The following is a 22684-nucleotide window of genomic DNA, read 5'->3' as shown; positions in this document are numbered from 1 at the left end:
CTTCGACCCTCTGTCATATAGCTTGCTGAGTCTGGTTGAATTCCTAATAGATATAAGCTTAAAGTATGCAAATGGGCCCTGGCTGGCTGGCTTAGTGGTAGAGCATTGACCTGGCATATGGACATCCTGGGTTCAATTCCCCAGCAGGGCACACAAAAGAAGCAACCATCTTCTTCTCTTCCAGTCCCTCTCCCATTCTCTCCTTCTTCCCCTCCCACAGCTGGTGGCTCAATTGGTTCAAGTGTTGGCCCCAAGGATAGCTCAGTTGGTCCAAGCATTGGCCCAGATACTAAGGATAGCTCAGTCAATTCCACATCAGTACCAGACTGGGATTGCTGGGTGGATCCTGATCAACTGCATGAGGGAGTCTGTCTCTCTATCTTCCTTCCTCTCGCTTAAAAAATAAAAATAGACTGCACGATTTGGGTCAGCTATACCCCGTGTTAGTCATATGCAGCCAGCTTAATCAATAAATCTCCTCTTAAAAATTAAAATAAATAAATAAATAAAAGTTGTAACTGTACTCCACAACCACCAAAAACCCCAGAATTGTCCTTGTGTCTCAGATATTATATAGTGTTTCCTCTGTACCCTGAATGATTGCCCATCAGAAACCCCAAGAATCTACCTCCCCCAAGATTACAATAGAAGAGACAGGGGTTTCCTTCTCACTGCCTTTCAATGATAGAAGTGGAGGCCTATTTATTATTGGCTCAACAGCTGCATCTTCACGAGAAATTCAGTAATTCTAAGAATCAACACCTTTATGACCAGGTCATGTTAACCAGTACAAAGTTACTTCTCCTTTCTTGTGCATTTTTAACTAAGTAAATCCAGCACATGTTTTACTTCTCGTTTCCCAAGTCAAATCATCTTTGAATAATGTTCTGAAGGGTGCCTGCTTTTATTTCTTCTCCTTTTAATCTGAGATAATCACCAGTAGAACTTTAAAAAAAATGTCCTATACAGATGCAAGAAGGATTTTGCAGTCAAAATAATGGAATATCAAGAGAAAATGTTTATTTGCAAAGTACATTTTATTATCTGTTAGAGCCTATAACTATCAGTAAATCTCACTTAGCTTAGCAACTTAAACAGAAAGTGTAATACCAGTTATGCTCTGTGACAGCATTTCCTAAATTTGTTCTTTGGAACACTGTGTTCAGAGATTTTTTTTTTTTTTTTTTGTCTTAAAACAAGTAACTTTGGGAAAGATTTTTGTTTCTGAAGAGTTTCATTTACTGCAGGGTTTCTCAGAGGATTTAATTCTCATAGTGTGTCTCCAAGAAGAGGATATAATGTACTCTGCTTCCCAAAAATATATGCCCAAGGAACCCTTTCCACAGAAAATCTCGTGGGACTAGCATTCCATGGAGCATACTTTGGGGATTGTTGCTTTGTCAAATTTATTGTGGATGAGCTGGGATAGAAATAATTCAGAGGCCTTGGCCGGTTGGCTCAGTGGTAGAGCGTCGGCCTGGCATGCAGAAGTCCCGGGTTCGATTCCCGGCCAGGGCACACAGGAGAAGCGCCCATCTGCTTCTCCACCCCTCCCCTTCTTCTTCCTCTCTGTCTCTCTCTTCCCCTCCCGCAGCGAGGCTCCATTGGAGCAAGGATGGCCCGGGTGCTGGGGATGGCTCCTTGGCCTCTGCCCCAGGCGCTAGAGTGGCTCTGGTCACGACAGAGTGACGCCCCAGAGGGGCAGAGCATCGCCCCCTGGTGGGCGTGCCGGGTGGATCCCGGTCGGGCGCATGCGGGAGTCTGTCTGACTATTTCCGTTTCCAGCTTCGGAAAAATACAAAAAAGAAAAAGAAAAAAGAAATAATTCAGAGACTATGGAATGGTTCAGAAGTACAAGTATCAACAACAGTGATCTTTCCCAAGTCCATTTACAGACATGAGCCCTGCCGACTGGGTTTGGGTGAGAAAGCAGTCAATGTTTGCAGGAGGTCCGGGTCCATGTCAAAGAGGGCAGGTTAATGAACATGACTTGCCAAGGGAAACTTATCAGAAGGTTCTGAGGAAGGAAAGAGAACCAGGAGTGGAGATGAAATAGGACTGAAGACAGGATAAATATGGGTAGGAAAGTGGAGCAGGGGAAACAAATATATGGTGATGGAAAACAAGTTGATGTTGGGTAATAGGCATACAATGCAGTCAACAGTTCAACTGCCATGGAGATGTTCACTTGAAACCTATGTACTCTTATTGATCAATGTCACCTTATTAAATTAAATTCTAAATTTTAAAATTATATACATACATACATATGTGTCTGGGGTTAATTCCACATATTTGCTTCTCTGAGCATCCACCAGGCATTTCTTCCTGGGTAAACTGGCCTATTTTTGCAAAGGCCAGACAGCCTCCTCTTTATTTCTTTGGGGTCCTTCCTGGCTGACCACATGTTTCCCCAATAATAGATTTCCTAACGTTTTACTTTGTCCCAGTCTCTGACTAATCCAATCTCAAAACCAGAGTGTATGTGCATAGATTAAATTAGATATCTCCTCAGGACGTATGATTCCAGGTTGCTCCCTGGGTCCCCTGTTGCCAGATAGAGCAAGTAATAGAGCTCCAGGAGTGACTATCTAGCCACTGTGTCATTCTCACATTGATGGACCTCAAATCATCCACAACCCTCCAGCTCCCGCCTTTGGCTCAGTTAACCCTTTGAGTAGTGAGTAATGAGTTTTTTCATGCTTGCTGACCCCCAAGAGTAAGTCTTTTTAAAAAAAAAAATGAAATTAGTTCCAGTTACAGTTTTATTAACTTAAAATCATGTTTGTTTAAAACCAATTTATGGAAACAAGAACATATATTTGCCTGTTTTTAATGTTGCCTTACACATTTTTAAAATAAAAATTTTGGTTACGATTGTACTCTGGATGGTCAGGAGGCATGAGGACGTACATGAATCATGAATGTTCATACTACTCAAAGGGTTAAGGCTCCTGTCTTGATCCCTGTCCCCAAGTTCCAACTCATTTTCTTCCATAGTATCCCCCATGTTCCCTGGGCCAGGGCCTTGACTTTGAACTCTTAACCTCTGAATAAGTACCATTTACCTGAAAAAAATTTTTAGAGACTAGTCCATCTTGGGTTCATTATTGCTATGCCCATCCCTCCTGGTAGATTTTGACTATTTTGTCCTAGAGGACAATTTCCCTATATCTCTTCATTTCAACTAAGCCAGTCACTTATACCTGTGACTTGTTCATTTGAGTCAAGTCCCCAGGGCCTAAAAGCTTTCAACAGAAATTTCTTCTTCTGCAATGTTGTTTTCCAAGGGGAGTTGTCTAGCTTCCTATGTCTGTCCTAAAATGCTGTAATGTTTCATTAATTAAAGTTCATTGGCATCATTTTAATACTGGGACTCTTTTTTCCAGGATAATTGTGGAATCACTGTTCTCTGTCTCAAGTCATAATGGGCTTCATAATGTTCTCAACACAACTGGTAATACCCATATCTGAGATGAAGGCCTTCACTGCCAACATTTGCAACTACCTAGTAAGGCTTTCCTGGAAGAGGAAAAGGCCTTGGTTCCATTATTGCCTGGCCACCACCATCTAACTTGTATTCACACAAGAGAAGACATTCACATCTTTTGATCTCTTCCAGCACTTTAAATCTATGAAAAAATATACAGATCAATAATATTCCACATCTCATTAAAATCTGTCATAGAAAGAAATCTGGGCCCTGGCCGGTTGGCTCAGTGGTAGAGCGTCGGCCTGGCGTGCGGAAGTCCCGGGTTCGATTCCTGGCCAGGGCACACAGGAGAGGCGCCCATCTGCTTCTCCACCCCTCCCCCTCTCCTTCCTCTCTGTCTTTCTCTTCCCCTCCCACAGCCGAGGCTCCATTGGAGCAAAAGGTGACCGGGGCACTGGGGATGGCTCCTTGGCCTCTGCCCTAGGCGCTAGAGTGGCTCTGGTCGCAACAGAGCGATGTCCAGGATGGGCAGAGCATTGCCCCCTGGTGGGCGTGCCGGGTGGATCCCGGTTGGGCGCATGCGGGAGCCTGTCTGACTGCTTCCCGGTTTCCAGCTTCAGAAAAATAAAAAAAATTAAAAAAGAAAGAAAGAAAGAAATCTAACATCAAGATGCTACTGTTTTGCTGCTTCCTTTTGATAAGGTACCTAACTTTTCTACGCCTGATTCTTTTTCTATTAAATAGAGATTATAACTATCTCCTAAAGTTTTGAAGGATTCAAACAGAGAAGCACAGAGTGTTTATCTGATTTCCTTGCTCATGACTAACATTTGTTGAGTTCTACTATTTTTATCGTTATGGAGAACATGCACTTTACATTTGTGGATTTGATCGTTTAAAGTCTTCATTTAAGTTTCAAAGACAAATAGAAGAGAAACTCACAGTGATAAAAAGGACCGCATGTCTCTGCTCTACAAGACCAAGTAAGAGTGATTACCTATGGCACCTGGTCCATGACTTCTCTACTCCACAGATTTCCTTCTTGAAAGTTAAGCAACAATGAAAGCAGAAAGTGAGATATGTTTAGCAGGACACAAATAATCGAAAAGGAAGGAGGAAAGGATTAAAGTACAGGGGAGACACGGTGCAGAGGTTTGCTAGGAGGCAGCAGCTAAACTGGCTTGAAGGAGCCCCTGGCCAGACACAAGGCGAACTCAATTTTAAAAAATGGAAAATATGAGTCACAAGTACAAGGATGCTCTCTAAACATTTTGGCCATGATTGCACAAGAGAAGTAGACCATTTAAGAGAGATTATATAGAGTTGTAATGCTGCATTAGAGTAAGAAATTAATACCTATCTAATCCTGTTTCTTTTTTCAACTACAGCTTCTTCCCAGAGACAGTAAAAGAACTGCTGTCATAGCAATCAAACCTTAGTAGTCATCCTTTTTCAAACATACATTTGCCCAAAATGGACTTTCCCCACCCCTTCCATCCACACCGAAGAATAAATCCTGGAAGCAAAGAGATGAGTAGATGACCTGGGTCCCTCCGCTGCTCAGCTCTCCACTCCCAGGATGGGGCCCGCAGCCACTGCAGAGGGACAGACGGAAGGCCCTTCTCAGTATCGCTCTCATTGTAACTGGTGCCAGCAAGCTGGAACAGAAGGCACACACAGGCGGAGCTCCGACCTTCTCCACTCCCCTCCCACTGCTTCAATATACGGGCTATGTGTGTGTGTGGGGGGCAGGTTTTGAAGATAAAAACAGAGCCCAAAAGAAGAGTAAATCTAATATCTTACACCTGGGATCCAGATGTGCCCCTGCCACCACTGGAGAGATGAAGGGGTGTGCTTAGATATCAGTTCCTCCAAAAGTTGTTACCAGTCTTACATACTTTTATATCTCGTTGCTCTGACGCAGTCCCTATTCACTCTCTAGTGGTGACACGTCCAGGTTGCCAGCAACTTGGGCCCTGTGCGGTTTCCCAGAGCTGAACTTGAACACTCTTTAAAATGCAGTGAACGGTTATTCAAAACACCCTAGAGATGTCGTTTCTGGTTTTCTGTTCCAATGGCTCACCTTTAATGCAAGTCCTAACGAGCCCAGACCTGACCCTTGCAAGCTGCATGATAGCTTCTGGGCTGCCAGGCACAATGTCACGGGAATAATCTTCCCAACCAGAACCTTCGTTCGGGGCGAGGGGTTTTTGTGTATTTACCAGTCTCTTCTTTGGCTAACTCTTCTCACCTCCTCTCTTTCAGCTCCCCTGCGGTCTCCAATTAGGCTCATCTTCTTCCTGCCTCCACTTTTTTCCCCCCGTACATCCTCTCAGTCATTGTCCCCGCTGTCCCTCTGTCTGTGGCAAGGTTCACCTTTCTACCTGCACTTATCCGTCAAACCGTCAGAATTTTGCCTGGCACTCGTCTTTAATCACAAGTTAATTTCCTCTTCGCTGTACCTGAGACTGGAGTCTAAGAGCCTCAGTGCTCTAAGAGGGCTCTGGGAAATCAGACATTTGTTCCAACAGTTCTCAAAGTGTCTTTGCAAAGTGTCCAAACACTTGCATCCAAATCACCTGGGAACCAACTATAAATGCAGATTCCTGGGCCTTGTCCCAGACCTAAAACATCTGAATCTTTGAGGAATGAACCCCCAAACATTTCTTTTTTAACAATTTTCCCAGATCATAAGCACAGTTAATTTGAGACCCATAGGTTATTCCAATCTCCTCACTTAATAAATAATGATTTCCATTCATTGAATATGGACTACCCACCAGGCATATTATATACATGCTTTTCACTTATTTAATTCTCACAATGTCCTTATGAAATAATGCTATTCTGACTATTATTTTCTCCACTTTACAGATAAGGAAACTGAGTCTTCCAGAATTAATTCACCTAAGGTCACACTGGAAGTGGCAGAGACTAGACTCAAATCCAGGTATGACTGAGACACAGAGAAATGCACTCCTAGACATGGAGGCCCCAGAATAAAAGGCATTACCCACCTGGCATGACTGGCCCTAGCCAGGTCACATCTAGAAACTACAAGAGGGGCATTGATATGCTTATATTCAGCCAGGGAATCAAGAGATGAGAGAACCTGATAAGTTCATGTAGATGCGGGACCTGGAGCACTACAAAAAAATCATAATGTAGCCTGGCCAGGTGGTGGCACAGTGGATAGAGCATCGGACTCAGATGTATAGGACCCAGGTTCAAGACCCCGAGGTCTCCACCTTAAGTGTGGGCTCATCTGGTTTGAGCAAAGCTCACCAGCTTGGACCCAAGGTCGCTGGCTCGAGCAAGGGGTTACTCAGTCTACTGGAGCCCCACGGTCAAGGCACATATGAAAAAGCAATCAATGAACAACTAAGGTGTCGCAACGAAAAACTAATGATTGATGCTTCTCATCTCTCTCTGTTCCTATCTATCTGTCTCTATCTATCCCTCTCTCTCTGACTCTCCCTCTGTCTCTGTAAAAAAAAAAAAAATCATAATGTCAACGTTCCTTCAATAACAGAATCTGTTGGTCTAGTTTATTTCAGATTCTTTTTTTTTATTAAATTTAATACAGTGACATTGATAAATCAGGGTACATATGTTGAGAGAAAACATCTCCAGATTATTTTGACATTTGATTATGTTGCATACCCCTCACTCAAAGGCAAATTGTCTTCCGTCACCTTCTACCTGGTTTTCTTTGTGCTCCTCCTGTCCCCACACCCCCTCTCTCCTTCCTTGCCCCATCCCCCCCCCATTACCATCACATTCTTGTCCATGTCTCTGAGTTTCATTTTTATGTCCCATCTATGCATGGGTTCATATAGTTCTTAGGTTTTTCTGATTTACTTATTTCACTCCGTATAATGTTATCAAGGTCCATCCATGCTATTGTAAATGATCCGATGTCATCATTTCTTATGGCTGAGTAGTATTCCATAGAATATATATACCAAAGCTTTTTAATCCACTCGTCCACTGACGGACACTTGGGCTGTTTCCAGATCTTCGCTATTGTGAACAATGCTGCTATAAACATGGGGGTGCATTTCTCTTGCCTTTACTTCCCACTTCCCTGACTGGGTAAAGAAAGCTTCCAGGACTAAATAAACAAAACACCCCACCCAGCTCAGCAAGTGTTTTATAAGGGTCTTCAGGCCTGGTGGAAAGTGTTTTTGTGATGATGAATGGTATCATTGCCTCTTCAATAAGGCCCTTTCTTAGTAATTGCTTTTGAGAAAATTGCAGAGTGGGGTTCAACTCAAGAACCACTCAGGGATGTGAGCCAGACCTCCCCAGTGTGATTCAGATAGTTCTACAAAAAGCAACCGTTCTGATGTTATAAAGCCCCTCTGAAAATTATTTAACACATAACAAATTTTCTCCAATGTCATTGTTTTCATCCCAACCTATTTCCTTCTTTTATCCTGGAAATATGGTCTTATTAAAAAACAGACACAACAAAGGTCCTGGCCGGTTGGCTCAGCGGTAGAGCGTCGGCCTAGCGTGCGGAGGACCAGGGTTCGATTCCCAGCCAGGGCACACAGGAGAAGCGCCCATTTGCTTCTCCACCCCTCTGCCGCGCTTTCCTCTCTGTCTCTCTCTTCCCCTCCCGCAGCCAAGGCTCCATTGGAGCAAAGATGGCCCGGGCGCTGGGGATGACTCTGTGGCCTCTGCCCCAGGCACTAGAGTGGCTCTGGTCGCAACATGGCGACGCCCAGGAGGGTTGCAACATGGCGACGCCCAGGATGGGCAGAGCATCGCCCCCTGGTGGGCAGAGCATCGCCCCCTGGTGGGCGTGCCGGGTGGATCCCGGTCGGGCGCATGCGGGAGTCTGTCTGACTGTCTCTCCCTGTTTCCAGCTTCAGAAAAATGCAAAAAAAAAAAAAAAACAGACACAACAAAGGCATTTTACTAGTTGCTTTATTAATTTAGTGGGTGAATACAAAGATCCCAAATAATTAAACTAAGCATTCATTTACACAAATGGTTTAAAGCAAAATGTTTAAAACTTTTGCCTAAAATGGGTTAAAACCCCAAAACAAGCCTAGATTAGCTGTTAAGGGATTCATGTCATATTGAGTCTTATTTTTTTTTTTGAAGGAGAGTAAAATAGATCACCATATCCTTATGGTGTTCTTTGCCTGTGAAGAGCACGGTACATTCACTCCCTTGGCCCAAGCATCGCCATCACAAGACAGACAGGTGGGGGAGGCCCCGTATGGGCCTGGAGGAGAACTTTGGATTTGAGAGAAAAAGAGCACAAATTATGACAATTCATTCCATCTTGGTATTTTTGAGTTTCAGCTACGCTGCAACTTCTTTTTTCACATACTTATGATCACTTTTGTGGATTTCACTTTCTTTGTTATCTCTTAAATCATCGAGTTTTTGGCCTCGTTTTTCTATACATGGGCCTCTTGGGCAATTTTGTTTACTACAGGACATCAATTACTCCAAGTTGATGATGCCGAAATCTTTGTTTTCAGCAATATCTTTGTCTTCTAAGCTTCAGGTCTAAAAGTCCAAATGCTTCGTGGGCACCCCTGAACATCCCTAAGACCTTCACATTTACCACATTCAATCTGAACTCTCTCTTCTCAAATCCATTTCTGTTCTCTAACCCCCACCATCATTGTAAGCACCTAAGCTAAAATCTGGGCATCACAATAACCCTTTCCACTTTCTTACTGACCAAATCTTCTAGCTATGTTACTCTACAAAAGAATATTTATCATTTTTGTTTTATTATTAGAAATTTATATTATTTAAAAGAGTATCTACTTTAGAGGGAAAATAAAAATAAGGTACTACAGTTAAAACCAAAAAAGACTACCGTTAAAATAGTGGAAATTCATACACTGAGTTATTTTTTCTTCCAGTCTTCCCATAGCTACAATTAGCTGCAAGTTGATCCCACTTGAAACCAAATCTATGGCTCCATCCTAGAACCCAGATCTCTTTCAATATCTTAGACCAGTGGAGGAAAGAGAAACATAGGTAGAGGGTGGCACAAAGTTGCAGGATAGAGAACATGAAAGGATCTAATAAATTTAAAGAACATAGTCCAAAAGACAGCAGGAAAGCTTCATTCTTCATAGCACTCAGAGAAAGTTGGCATAACAGGTGTCCCCAAACTACGGCCCGTGGGCCACATGCAGCCCCCTGAGGCCATTTATCCGGCCCCCACTGCACTTCTGGAAGGGCCACCTCTTTCATTGGTGGTCAGTGAGAGGAGTACTGTATGTGGCGGCCCTCCAACGGTCTGAGGGACAGTGAACTGGCCCTCAGTGTAAAAAGTTTGGGGACCAAGATCCTTTAGGATTCCAGATAAAGACATTTAGCCTTGATTCCCAAAGAAGGTAAACTAACAGCATCTCTTTGCTCCAAACATATATGTGTGTGTGTATATGTGTGTGTATGTGTATATATGTATGTGTGTTTGTGTGTGTGTGTGTGTATATATATATATTCAAAACCATCTGAATTATATGCCAATATTTAGAAGCATCCTCTCATTTGCTACTAGAGTGCTCAGCTCTATGGATGATACAGATGTAACTTAAGGAAAAGCAGCTGAAATGTTGGCTGGATCAAAAGGCCTGAACTTGAAACTGAATTCTGTTTCTCACCAGCTGTGGGACCTTAGGCAAGTCAGCTAACACTTTTGAACTTCAGCCTCCTTGTAAGTAAAATTAGGAAAATCCCAACATCATATTTTTTGTTTTGTTTTGCGAGAATCAATAAGCTAGCATACGTGAAAGCTCCTTGTAAACACTGGCTGAGTGTTCTTCTTCCTCTGGGTGGCTGGCCAGAAGTAGGCTACACAGACTTGTTTCTATTCTGAGCTTAGAATGGGATAATAATGCTCTGGGCCCTTCCCTGCTTTGGAGATGCTGGCCATTCCACAGAGCTGTGACTTCCCAGGCTCCTGTGGTCCCGATGCATCTCTGGTACAGGGATATTGTGCAGAGTTCACACCAGGGGAAATTTCTTTGTATCACCGTATGGGAAGGCAGAAGTCTCCTAGGTCATTTGTTTCAGGAGGCACTGGAGCACAGTGACAGTCCCAGAAGAAAAAAAACATGATTTTATATTGTTTGTTTACAAAAAAATAGAATGACTCTGACTCTGTCATAACTCAACACAGATTGAAATCTTTACTGTACACTTCCACCATCTCCAAACTGTTCTCAAATAATCTCTAGACATTTATCTTAAAAAGTCAACTACTCCACATTCTTCCTCTCAGTGCTATAGCTATATCACCTATCATATTTTACAAAAGGTAACTATTAAGTAACGCATATTCGTATCTTTTTTTTTCTTTTTCTTTTTCTTTTTTCTTTTTTTTTTTTTCTGAAGCTGGAAACGAGGAGAGACAGTCAGACAGACTCCCGCATGCGCCCGACCGGGATCCACCCAGCACGCCCACCAGGGGCAACACTCTGCCCACCAGGGGGCGATCCTCTGCCCCTCCAGGGCGTCGCTCTGCCGCGACCAGAGCCACTCTAGCGCCTGGGGCAGAGGCCAAGGAGCCATCCCCAGCACCCAGGCCATCCTTGCTCCAATGGAGCCTCGCTGCGGGAGGGGAAGAGAGAGACAGAGAGGAAGGAGGGGGGGTGGAGAAGCAAATGGGCGCTTCTCCTATGTGCCCTGGCCGGGAATCGAACCCGGGTCCCCCGCACGCCAGGCCGACCAGCCAGGGCTATTCGTATCTTATTGGCTAATTTCTCCTTGCCTTTGATAGCAGGCTAGACTGACTACATTAGTGACCTTGAGCACATGCAGATGTTCACACCATCCATCACCATCTCTCATGGATGATCAAAACAATGTTAGAACATCTTCATAATACACAGAAATGTCTACAAAATGGTATTGACTTTCCACATTTCTGTAGCTCTCTGCATGTGACAAACCCAGAAAGAAGAGCTCTTTTTAATGACAACTACTTCTGATATTTGTTATGTCATAAATTTGGGTTTGCAGAACTAGAACTTAATGATTTCCTTTCTCAGGAGGGTTAGTTCTGCAGCTCAGGGTGCTGGCAATGGTGGACAGTGCTAATGGCTGACAGAGTCATGGAAGAAAGAGTAAATGTTTCCATTCAGTTTTGCATTTAAAAAAATAATTGACCCTGGTCAGTTGGTTCAGTGGTAGAATGTCAGCCAGGTGTGTGGATATCCAAGGTTCAATTCCTGTTCAGGGGTCACAGGAGAAGTGACCATCTGCTTCTCCCCTCCTCCTCCCCCCATCCCTCCTACAGCCATGGCCCGATTGGTTCCAGTGAGTTGGCTTTGGGTGCTGAAAATGGGTCCATGGCCTCTGCCTCAGGCACTAAAAAAAATGGCTCCATTGTTGAGCAATAAAGCAATGGCCCCAGATGGGCAGAGCATTGCCCCCTAGTGGGCTTACCAGGTGGATTCCAGTTGGGGCACATGCCAAAGTCTGTCTCTCTGCCTCCCTTCCTCTTGCTAAAATAAAAATACATATATTAATATAATCTTTATTAATTCATCTATAAATGATTTATTGAGGAGTTTCACCTCCTTGGAGTACACACAAGATTTATTGTTTTCCCAAATAATTTCCCCAACTATTTAGTAAAAAATTTTCATTTCCTAAAATTTTCAGTCATGAAAAAAATTTTCAGTCACGTTATTTTAGGAAGATTCCATAAATTTCTTGTCCAGTAAATTTTACAACCCATTCAAAACTCGTTCTCATCCAAATTTCTGGTTAGACATATTACTCGATTGGCTCCCCTTTTACACCTTTCCCTCCTCCTTTTTCTAGACTTTAACTCCTCCATTGTTAGGGCAGGAAAAGGGATAAGAAGTAAATTGTTATCGTTACATAACACATTACCCCCAAAACATACTAATTTAAAACAATAGTAATGATATATCACCTTTCACCATTCCTGTGGAAGCAAGATCCAGGAGTCACTGACCTGGATGTTTCTGGCTCAACGTCACTCATGAGGTGAGTGTCAGATATTGGCCAGGGCTACCATCACTTGAAAGCTAAACTTAGGCTTGTTGAGTTGCTGTTTTTGAGTTGATTATTGGCAAGAGGCCTCAGTTCCTCTGTCATGGGACTCCAAGGACTTGAGTGTTTCCCCATGGCCGCTGGTTTCCCCAGGGTAAGCCATTCAAAAAACAAAGGTGGAAGCTATAATGTGTTTTATGGCAGAGTCTAGTAAATCTCACCTCATTTCTTCCAGAGAATTATATAGGTCTCACAGATTAGGCTTGTTGCCATGTAGAGAGGGAATATACAACTCTGTGATGATTAGAAGGTAAACATCCTGGTTATCCTGGAGGTTGGCTACCACAATTGGAAAGACAGATAAGTGAAGGAGATTTCACTTCTCTTCTTGTTGATTTTTCTTCCTATACTTGTTCTCTGACAACTGGTGCCTTTTGTATGGTAGGCATCCTAGTAATGACTATCCTGTGGAGTCCTTGCCATGGTTGTCTGGGGAGCTTTGTCCTGGGCTTCTCCATTCAGCATTTCTTGACATTGGACTTCTGACATCTTTCATCATTTTCCCAATACCTCCCACCAGAAATCTGTGCCAGAGCCTTTTCTACTGAGGTCCCTACTACACCCAGATAACATCGTTCCCAGGTGGGAATAAACCAATTGGGTCAAGCTACCTTCTGTGTTTCTGCCCAACACTTGGAAAACGCATGTTTCTTTAACATAAGTGTCAGTATGTAGGCTCTCTACTGTGGTCCAATCTCTCTGACCCACCTCCTCTCTCCGGTTCTTATTTCCCGGCTCAGACCAGCACAGAGGCATAGGAGTAAGTTGTCTAAATAGGAAGACTGAGTACCTGCTCTCTTCACAGATGGTTTTCTTGGAGTCCTGTCTCCTCATTTTCAGGGAACAGAGGGAAAAGTCTCCCCAATTCCCAGAAGTTTATGAGGATGCTTTTCCTCATCCCAGTCTTCTTTCATAGACCAGAAGGCAAAAGTGTGAGGGGTAATGAACTGGTTTGACTCCTTCTTAATAAACAAATCCTATCAGAAGTTTTCTGACTTCAACTCTAGGCTGTTCATTTGTAGCCGTATCTAGAATGTGGGGAGTATTTAGCAACTTTGGTGTTCAGTTTTATCACTGACTACAATTTCATGACTGTAAGAAAAGTTTCACCCAAGTTAAGTCTAAATAATATTCAATCAACTGTGTAAAAGAATCACTTTCAATCCAGAGTAACATTTACTTTCTACCTGATTTTCTCTTTCTCCTCCTATGAAATTTTGGAATGCTTCCTTGATACTTGAACAAAGAAGTCTCCCAAGTCTACCTGAGAGGCTTCTTTGGTGACTTAATATAAAACAAGGAAAGTAATTTGCATCCAGATATCACATTGTGGGAGAACATATTTGATAATACATCTGATAAAGGGTTAATAACCAAAATTTATAAAGAACCTGTAAAACTAAACACCAGGAAGACAAACAATTCAATCAAAAAATGGGCAAAAGAAATGAATAGACACTTCTCCAAAGAGGACATACAGATGGCCAATAGGCAGATGAAAAAATGCTCAGCATCACTAATCACTAGAGAAATGCAAATTAAAACCACAAAGAGGTTGTCTACCACAGGAGCCTGCAAAAAAGCCAAGCCACAAAGTTAATTTCATCTATGCTTAACTAAGGGAGAGAAAGCCCTCAATTAAGAGTGTAGTGTCTCCTGTAAGTAAATGGGGTCAATAGCAACATGGTGGAAATCGATTTCTCAGACATTCAGGACCTTGTGCCACAAAGCACAGATTCATAAGCCTGTGGGCTAAATCCTGGTTTTGTTAATAAAGTTTTATTGAACCATAGTCAGGTCCACTTATATACACACTGTCTACAGCTGCTTTTGCACTGTAAAGGCAGAACTGAGTAGCCTTGACAAAGGCCATATGGCCCACAAAGCCTAAACTATTTACGATCTGGTCCTTTACAGAGAAGTTTGCCAACCCCTTCCATACAACTTTAAAATCATATAACCCAGTGATCCCCAACCCCCCGGGCCACGGACCAGCTCCGGTCCATGGGCCATTTGGCATCAGTCCGCAGAGAAAGAATAAATAACTTACATTATTTTCGTTTTATTTATATATATAAGTCTGAACAATGTTTTATTTTTTTAAAATGATCAGATTCCCTCCGTTACATCCGTCTAAGACTCACTCTTGATGCTTGTCTCGGTCACGTGATACATTTATCCGTCCCACCCTAAAGGCCGGTCTGTGAAAGTATTTACTGACATTAAACTGGTCCGTGGCCCAAAAAAGGTTGGGGACCACTGATATAACCAATTCTCCTTGCTCTGATTCAGTGCACACTAAGCAAACTTCTGATTATAATGTGGCTTCCTCGATAGTATACCAGCAAAAGAGGGAGTGCCTTGGATACTTATTTCTTGCAATTTTTACATCAGTGTCTGAAGCCTTGCCCCATCTCAATTATTGCCATGAGTGATGGTTCCTTTCTAAGTTGGCTAAAAGAAAAAAATCCAAAAAACACTTTCTTATACCCATAAGATTTAGGATTGGACATCTAGATTGTGGTGCTTTTCACTTTTCTTATTAAAGTACTTTCTTTTTTTTTTTTTTTTTTTTTTTTTTTTTTTTTTTTCCTTTAAATTAAAAATTTTTAGTGAGTGAGGTTGCTACAGGCCACCTGCTTATATTTCTTCTCCAGAACATTCTTCTTAATAAAATTGGCTTGCAGAATACTTAAATACAATTTCAAAATATAGATTGCCAGATTAATCTGAAATTTAGAATTTATGGCTGCACTTTTACATACATCAGCATGCTTCCCAGGATGTTTCTGAAAGCTGGTGACTGTGATTATACATCACCAGGAAGAAAAAAAATGACCCTTTGATCTAACAAATTCTCTATTTTACAGTCAATAATAATTTAAGAATGTACGGGGAAAAAAATTTTAGACGTTTTCCAAATATTCCTAAGGTTATCCTCTATCATGAAGTCTCTGATGTTTGATGGTCTACATTCTAGTTTTTTACACTTTCACCCCAGGATAGATTCTTCAATATTCAGAATGAAATTCTTTGACATTCAATACTTCCATTAGAAGATTTTTCACATGCATTTTATATTTTTTCTCCAGTATGAGTCCTCTGATGATTAGTCAGGGATGAGCTCTGACTAAAAGCTTTTCCACATTCTTTACATTTGTAAGGCTTTTCTCCTGTGTGAATTCTCATGTGTGTCATAAGGGATGAACTCTGTCTGAAGGCTTTCCCACACACTTTACAGTTAAATGGCTTCTCCCCAGTATGAATCCTCTGATGCTGAATCAGAGCTGAGCTTTGGTTGAAGGCCTTTTCACAGTCACTACATTTATAAGGTTTCTCTCCTGTGTGAATTTTTCGATGAGTATTAACTGCTGAGTGGGAACTGAAGGCTTTTCCACATTCTTTACAATTATATGGTTTCTCTCCGGTATGAATTCTATTGTGTATGTTAAGCCGTGAAATCCAGGAGAAAGCTTTCCCACATTCATTACATTTGTAAGGTTTCTCTCCAGTGTGAATTCTTTGATGTTGTATAAGAGCTGAGCTCTGGCTGAAGGCTTTCCCACATTCTCTACATGCATAAGGTTTCTCACCTGTGTGAATCCTCTGATGTATAATAAGAGCTGAGTGGTAACTGAATACTTTCCCACACTCATTACAATTAAAGGGTTTCTCTCCAGTATGAATTCTATGATGTCTACTTAGCCGTGATATTGACGTAAAGGCTTTCCCACACTGACTACATTCATACGGTTTCTCTCCGGTATGAATTCTATGATGCTGAATAAGAGATGAGCACTGGCTAAAGGCTCTCCCACATTCATTACACTTATAGGGCTTTTCTCCAGTATGAATTCTCTGGTGATTATTAAGGGATGAACTACCTTTAAATGTTTTTCCACATTCACTGCATTTATAGGGTCTCTCTCCAGTATGCATTCTCTGATGTCCAATGAGAGAGGTAGTGAAACTGAATGCTTTCCCACAGTCACTACATATATAAGGTTTTTCTCCTGTGTGAACTCTCAGGTGCTGAGTTAGGGATGAGCTTTGGCTGAAAGCCTTCCTACATTCCTTACATTTATAGAGCTTCTCTCCAGTGTGGATTCTCTGATGTTTGCTCAGGGAAGAACTATGGAGGAAGATTTTCCCACAGATGTTACATCTGTAACATTTCCTCACTATACTGACTCCCAGCTGCTTAAACAGAATTGAATACTGCTGTGAATGGGGTTTCCTAATAAGTGAGGATTTTAGACCAAGATTCTTCTCAAGTTCAATACCTACAAAGCTCCTCTCCCTTGTGTAGGTCTTTTTGATGATAACTGAGACCTTCCTGTAAGGTTTGTTCTCTTTGCCATGCTGCTTCTCTAGCTTGTCCTCACTTATGTAGGGTCTCCCCAACTTGAAGTCGAAAGTACTGTCATCTAAGAGTTTATTCATTATTTCCTGATATTCTTCTTTGGAAACTGCGGTTTCAAAGATGCTCTCCCATCCTGAGCCTGGGCTGGTAGCACCTTTGTGGCCATTTCTCCCTACCTGCTGCCCCTCTTGGAGAAGGCACCCTAAGACCAGACACGGCTCCCCAAAACCCCCTTCCTCCCGCCATTCCCACAGAAGCCCCTTAAAGTACTTTCTTAATAATCCAGGTGAACTATGGAATACTACTCGGCCATAAGAAATGATGACATCGGATCATTTATAACAAAATGGTGGGATCTTGATAACATTATATGGAGTGAAATAAGTAAGTCAGAAAAAAACAAGAACTGCATGATTCCATACATTGGTGGGACATAAAAATGAGACTAAGAGACATGGACAAGAGTGTGGTGGTTAGGGGGGGGAGGGAAGGAGGAAGAGGGGGAGGGGGAGGGGCACAAAGAAAACTAGATAGAAGGTGACGGAGGACAATCTGACTTTGGGTGATGGGTATGCAACATAATTGAATGACAAAATAACCTGGATATGTTTTCTTTGAATATATGTATGTACACTGATTTATTGATGTCACCCCATTAAAATTAATAAAAATTAAAATTAAAAAATTAAAAAAAAAAAAACAGGACATCCACACACTAGGCCAGTGCTCTACCACTGAGCCAACCAACCAGGGCCAGAAAATTTCAAGAGTGGTCCTACTTGTCTACTTATAACATATTAAGTCTATCTAATATTAAAATAAAATAATTTCTTTTTTTTAAAAAAAATAATCCAGGTGAAGCTTGCTGGGAGTTAAATGCAAGCAGTGAGCTGGGGCCCAATTTCCTATCCTACAAAGAGAACATTAACTTTGTTATCCATAAGAGCAAAACTCCCAAATCTGCTGCTTTCTTCTACACAGAGAACCAAGTACTCAATAATTTCAACCTTGCTCACTGCTGTAAGATTATATTTCATTTGTGGTTTATATAGTTTTTTAGCTTATTTTTCTATTTATAATGTATATATTCTCTTGTATATTTGGAACAAAAGGGAAGTGTTTTGTTACAAATATGCTAAAACATGTTGGCAAAAAAAAAAAAAAATCCTCTTACTGACCTGCAATAGCATTCTTTTATTTTAATCTAACTGACTAAAAATTTTCTCCTTTGTTTGTCAATGTAAGATACATCCAGACCTGTAGAGAATCTTTATGAGTTTATCGGAGCTAAGCTGACAACAGTTGGCAGGAAGCAAAATCTCAATGGACTGAGCAAGTGCTTCAGAAAACAGTTTTACCACTTATTGGATTATAAGTAAAATGAATAAGTACATACTTCTTTCACATTCATTGATATAATATAATTAAAAATTAACATTTACACACAGAGAGGTTATATGAGGAAGAACAAGATAATGATGAGGGGTTCTGGTGGAGGATTGTGCCCCGAGGGGTCTTAAAAAATGGAATTACTCCGACATTGCAAAGGTATGTTATCTTAGATGCAAAAAGACAATAGACAGGCTAACTTAAGGTGAGGATTGAGATTCATTAAGGAAGATATCTGCCTAGGCCATGACTACCTGCCATGACTTGCTTTTAGTTCGGAAGTGTTCATTTCAGACCATGTGTTGGGAAAACAGTTGTGTTAGTACTTGGCCTGATTAGTGAATGAGCATATGGCAGTGCCACGAGTGTATAGTCTGTGTAAGGCTATGGGTGCTTGCCCTCAGAGCAAATGGTGGATTGCAGATTTCCTCCCCACCACTGTGAAGGGCCATTTTGCTGTTTGTTTGCCTGAGAAGCTTTTTCCCTTGCCTGTTTGTTCGCCATTGCAAGACTTTACTAAAACAGGAATGGCCCAATGCCTTCAGGCTCCACAGTTCCTCTACCATCTGCCCAAATACAATGTGGACCCACTTGGCCTTGGCCTTGGCACTGGCAACATATCTGACATCATCTGTAGGATTTGGATCAGATAGGTATGGAGCCGCCAACACCCTTGAAAGGTAGAATAGAGGAGTGGCTATTCTTGGTGACTCTCCTTTTGGAGGCCGTGGGCTGGGTGGTTTTTACAGTCCTGAGAGAAGAAACTGAAAACTCTTTGCAAGAGGTTGCCTGAGTTCAAAACCTTCAAGATGAGCTGCAGTATGAGCACCAACAATGGCATGAATTGAAACAGTCAATGGAGAAAGAGTTGCAGATTCAAAATCTGCATGTTAGGCTACAGGCTGAGAACAAACAACAGCTTGAACTGGAATGAGCACTGGAGAAGGAAGCCAACTACTCTCGAGAGCCACAGTGTGAGATGCAGGCTGAGCACCAATGGTGCCTGGAACTAGAACAGCTGCTGGAGAAGGAGTTATGGGTTCCATTTGCCCTGGAAGCTGAACATTGGCAGAAACAGTTATTAGAGGAAACAACTGTGGGTTCAAGAGCTCGAGCTTCAGTTTCAGGCCAGGAGCCAGCAGCCACAGGAGCCAAAGCAGGCGCTGAAGACAAGCTGCATCCATGCCAGCAGAGTGGCTCTGAGTCAGCTGGAGCAGGCATTTCCAACTCCTCCTCTTCTGAGGAGGAGGTTCGGGCTGAAACTGCTGTCTGCAGACTCAGAGCCCAGCCAATGGTCGCCCAGAAGGTAAAACCCAGCAGCCAAGAGTGTCTCAGGAACAAGCACAACCCCTTCTTCAGGTAGTTGAGCACTCTGTGGTCTGGCCCTACACTCAGAGCAGATTGAGTTAGGGGTAAAATTCAGGCAGAAACTCACCAAGCCCCTGGCAGCCTGGTTGCTGCAGTTGTGGGACATAGGGGTGGATGGCATCAAACTCTCTAGAACAGAGATGGACCAGTTGGCCTCCATTACCACACACTCCTCATTGAGGCAACATCTTCAGAACTGCCATGACAACCCAGGAAACCATACCCTGTTAGAGTGGGTGACAGCTGCCATTTGTAGTCTGGCAGAATGCCAGAGATTTGCCGAGGGCAGTGAGTCTGAGGCAGGCTTATACAGAGCTACAGCAAGTATATAGGAACTCGGTACAAAGAATGCTACTTTCAACCTGAGATCCCATGGGCTGGATGAGGAAGTGTTTACAGCAGGGATGAGAGACCTTACTCTGTAGCACCTCGTCAGTCCTTTTTGGGTCACTAGTGGATATCTTGAGCCCCTATGTGGTGCAACCCATCAGTGCAGTTACACAGACAGTAGCAGATTTGGGGGAGCTGGAGATGACACAGTGCCATAAGACTGTGTGGGCTGCTCCCTGTATTGACCCCTCCACCACCTAACAAGAGAAATAGACCCGTAAAGGTTACCCAAATGCAGATGTGGGGAGATTTGATGGCGGCTGGGGCAGATAAAGAGAAATTAGGTGGCAGGTCTAATAAAATCTTTATGGAGCTTTGGTAGCAGCTTGAGCCAGAACAGAAGTTCTAGCCACTGAAAAAGCAGAGAAAGCGAGCAGCCCCTGCAGCTGCTAAGAAAATGGTTGGCGTTTCTGATGCACAATTGCAGGACTACTTGTTGGAGATGGCTGTAGAAAAGGAGGATCCTTAAGACGTACTGTTCCGGTTTGAGTAGGGGGAAAGTCAAGAGACCCACCTAACAGGGATGGGGGGGGGACTAGAGGCCCCATGTAGAATTGGAAATTCACTGGTCCCTTTCTAATGTACAGCAGGTGTTGTCATTAGAAGATAATAGATACTTTCTTGCAGCAGCAACTAAGAGAACTATCAAGGCAGCACAGGCCTGGAGTGTGTTTGACTCCACCAGGCCCTGTGAACTTGGACCTCTGAGGAATTTGGATGGGGCTTGTGGCAATAGACAGAGCACTATGGAAAGATGCTGAGCTCCATTATCAAGAGTTGTATGGCTAGTTGCCTGTAATGAACTTTCATCTTGGGTGATTTACAGAGAAAGCTGGGCTGTCCATCATGGACTGGTCATTGAGAAGTATAATGGACTTTTGGACTGCTGCCAGAGGAGGGCACCAGCTCCCTTCCTGGCTGGACATGCAGCTTGTGGACAGTACTACAAAAGGCCTTGATGGGAATGGGCCATGGCACCTGTGAAGGCCCTCTGGCACTGGGAAGCTGCTCCCATCCAGTCACAGATACACACCAAGGACACTGTACGGCTTCAAAGGACATGACCCTGGACTGTACAGGCCCTCCCACCTACCATGGTGTAGGGCAGGGGTCCCCAAACTTTTTACACAGGGGGCCAGTTCACTGTCCCTCAGACCATTGGAGGGCCGGACTATAAAAAAAAACTATGAACAAATCCCTATGCATACTGCACATATCTTATTTTAAAGTAAAAAAATAAAACAGGAACAAATACAATATTTAAAATAAAAAACAAGTAAATTTAAATCAACAAACTGACCAGTATTTCAATGGGAACTATGGGCCTGCTTTTGGCTAATGAGATGGTCAATGTCCAGTTCCATATTTGTCACTGCTAGCCGTAACAAGTGATATGACGTGCTTCTGGAGCCATGACCGTGCATCCTGCGTCACCGGAAGTAGTACTGTACGTGAGCGACGCTGCACTTTGCAGCACCACCACATACAGTACTCTAGGATGCATCGCATCCTGTGCTCCTCTCACTGACCACCAATGAAAGAGGTACCCCTTCCGGAAGTGTGGCGGGGGTCGGATAAATGGCCTCAGGGGGCCGCATGCGGCCCGCGGGCCGTAGTTTGGGGACCCCTGGTGTAGGGGGTTAGAGATGGGCCTCCAGCTAACTCCCTGGGCAGAGTGCTCAGGGAGACATTGTGAAGGGTGCCTTTGTAATTACTGTATAACTTGTGCTGTTGCTGTAGTCTCTGTGAAAGTAATGTACCTCACTCCTCATGCAGGGATCATCACAGATGATACTTGTCATGTAGATTGTGAGATGAGCAACCCTAAAAAGGTGGAATGTTGAGAAAACAGCTGTGTTAGGCTTGCTCGTTTGTACTTTGCCTGTGGCGTCACCATGTGTGTATAGTCTAGGTAAGGCTACAAGTGCTTGCCCTCTGGGTGGATGGCGGATTGCAGATTGCCTGCCCACCACTGTGAGGGGTCATTTTGCTGTTCGTTTGCCAGAGAAGCGGTTTTCCCCTCCCTTTTTGTTTGTCTGCCATTGTGAGACTCTGTTAAACGGGAATGGCCCAACCTTGCTGGCTTTGCAATTTTTCTACCATCTGCCCAAATTTAATGTGGATCTGCCTGGCCTTGGCCACCGGCATTACACAATCTATGTGGCTACTTTGGGTCTGTGAGTTTGTAAGGCCACCATGCAGTCTTCATTGAGCTTGTTAGGCTTATTATGTGACCCCTTTTTCATCCACACATTATTTAACCGACATTTATTAAATGCACATTATATTGTGAGTAGCATGTTCTTCTTTAAGATTTAGAGGTGACATGTACACCCCTTTGCTGCTGTTAGTAGTTTGCAGTAGAAGGTGAGTTGACCCACTTAACAACACACCTTTGAGACTGAACAAAATTGCCAGATTGACAGGGCCCAGCTCAGATTCATTGGCTGTTATGACAAAACTGATCTTTCCCCTTTAAACTTTATGTCCCTCTGCTCGTAGTAAGCCACCCAACCAAGAAAAACTCACTTGTCATCTAAAGTACTTTTTTAATGTTCTAAAAACATTGTTCTTCTATAATATCTTTGATAACATATCCACAAATTAATTATTGATAATCAGTTAGAACTTTAGCTACACTGAATTTTTAAGTCCACTGCAGTGTCTTTAAGAAG

At 42.8% G+C, this 22684-nt stretch overlaps 1 protein-coding gene across 1 annotated transcript; it reads right to left on the bottom strand.

Moving 5' to 3' along the window:
- Positions 1-15118: 15118 nt before the first annotated feature.
- Positions 15119-16994, bottom strand: LOC136310920 (zinc finger protein 879). Its single transcript, XM_066239982.1, has one exon. It carries the CDS (start codon positions 16940-16942, stop codon positions 15575-15577), a length of 1368 nt encoding a protein of 455 aa, XP_066096079.1. The 5' UTR covers positions 16943-16994; the 3' UTR covers positions 15119-15574.
- Positions 16995-22684: the final 5690 nt, after the last annotated feature.

The sequence above is a fragment of the Saccopteryx bilineata genome, chromosome 7 (genome assembly GCF_036850765.1).
Source record: "Saccopteryx bilineata isolate mSacBil1 chromosome 7, mSacBil1_pri_phased_curated, whole genome shotgun sequence".
NCBI lineage: Eukaryota > Metazoa > Chordata > Mammalia > Chiroptera > Emballonuridae > Saccopteryx > Saccopteryx bilineata.
This window is presented reverse-complemented; position numbering and strand designations above follow the sequence as displayed.

Excerpts from the sequence above, each read along its gene's own strand:
- LOC136310920 (XM_066239982.1), bottom strand. The coding sequence starts at position 16,942 with ATGAATAAACTCTTAGATGACAGTACTTTCGACTTCAAGTTGGGGAGA.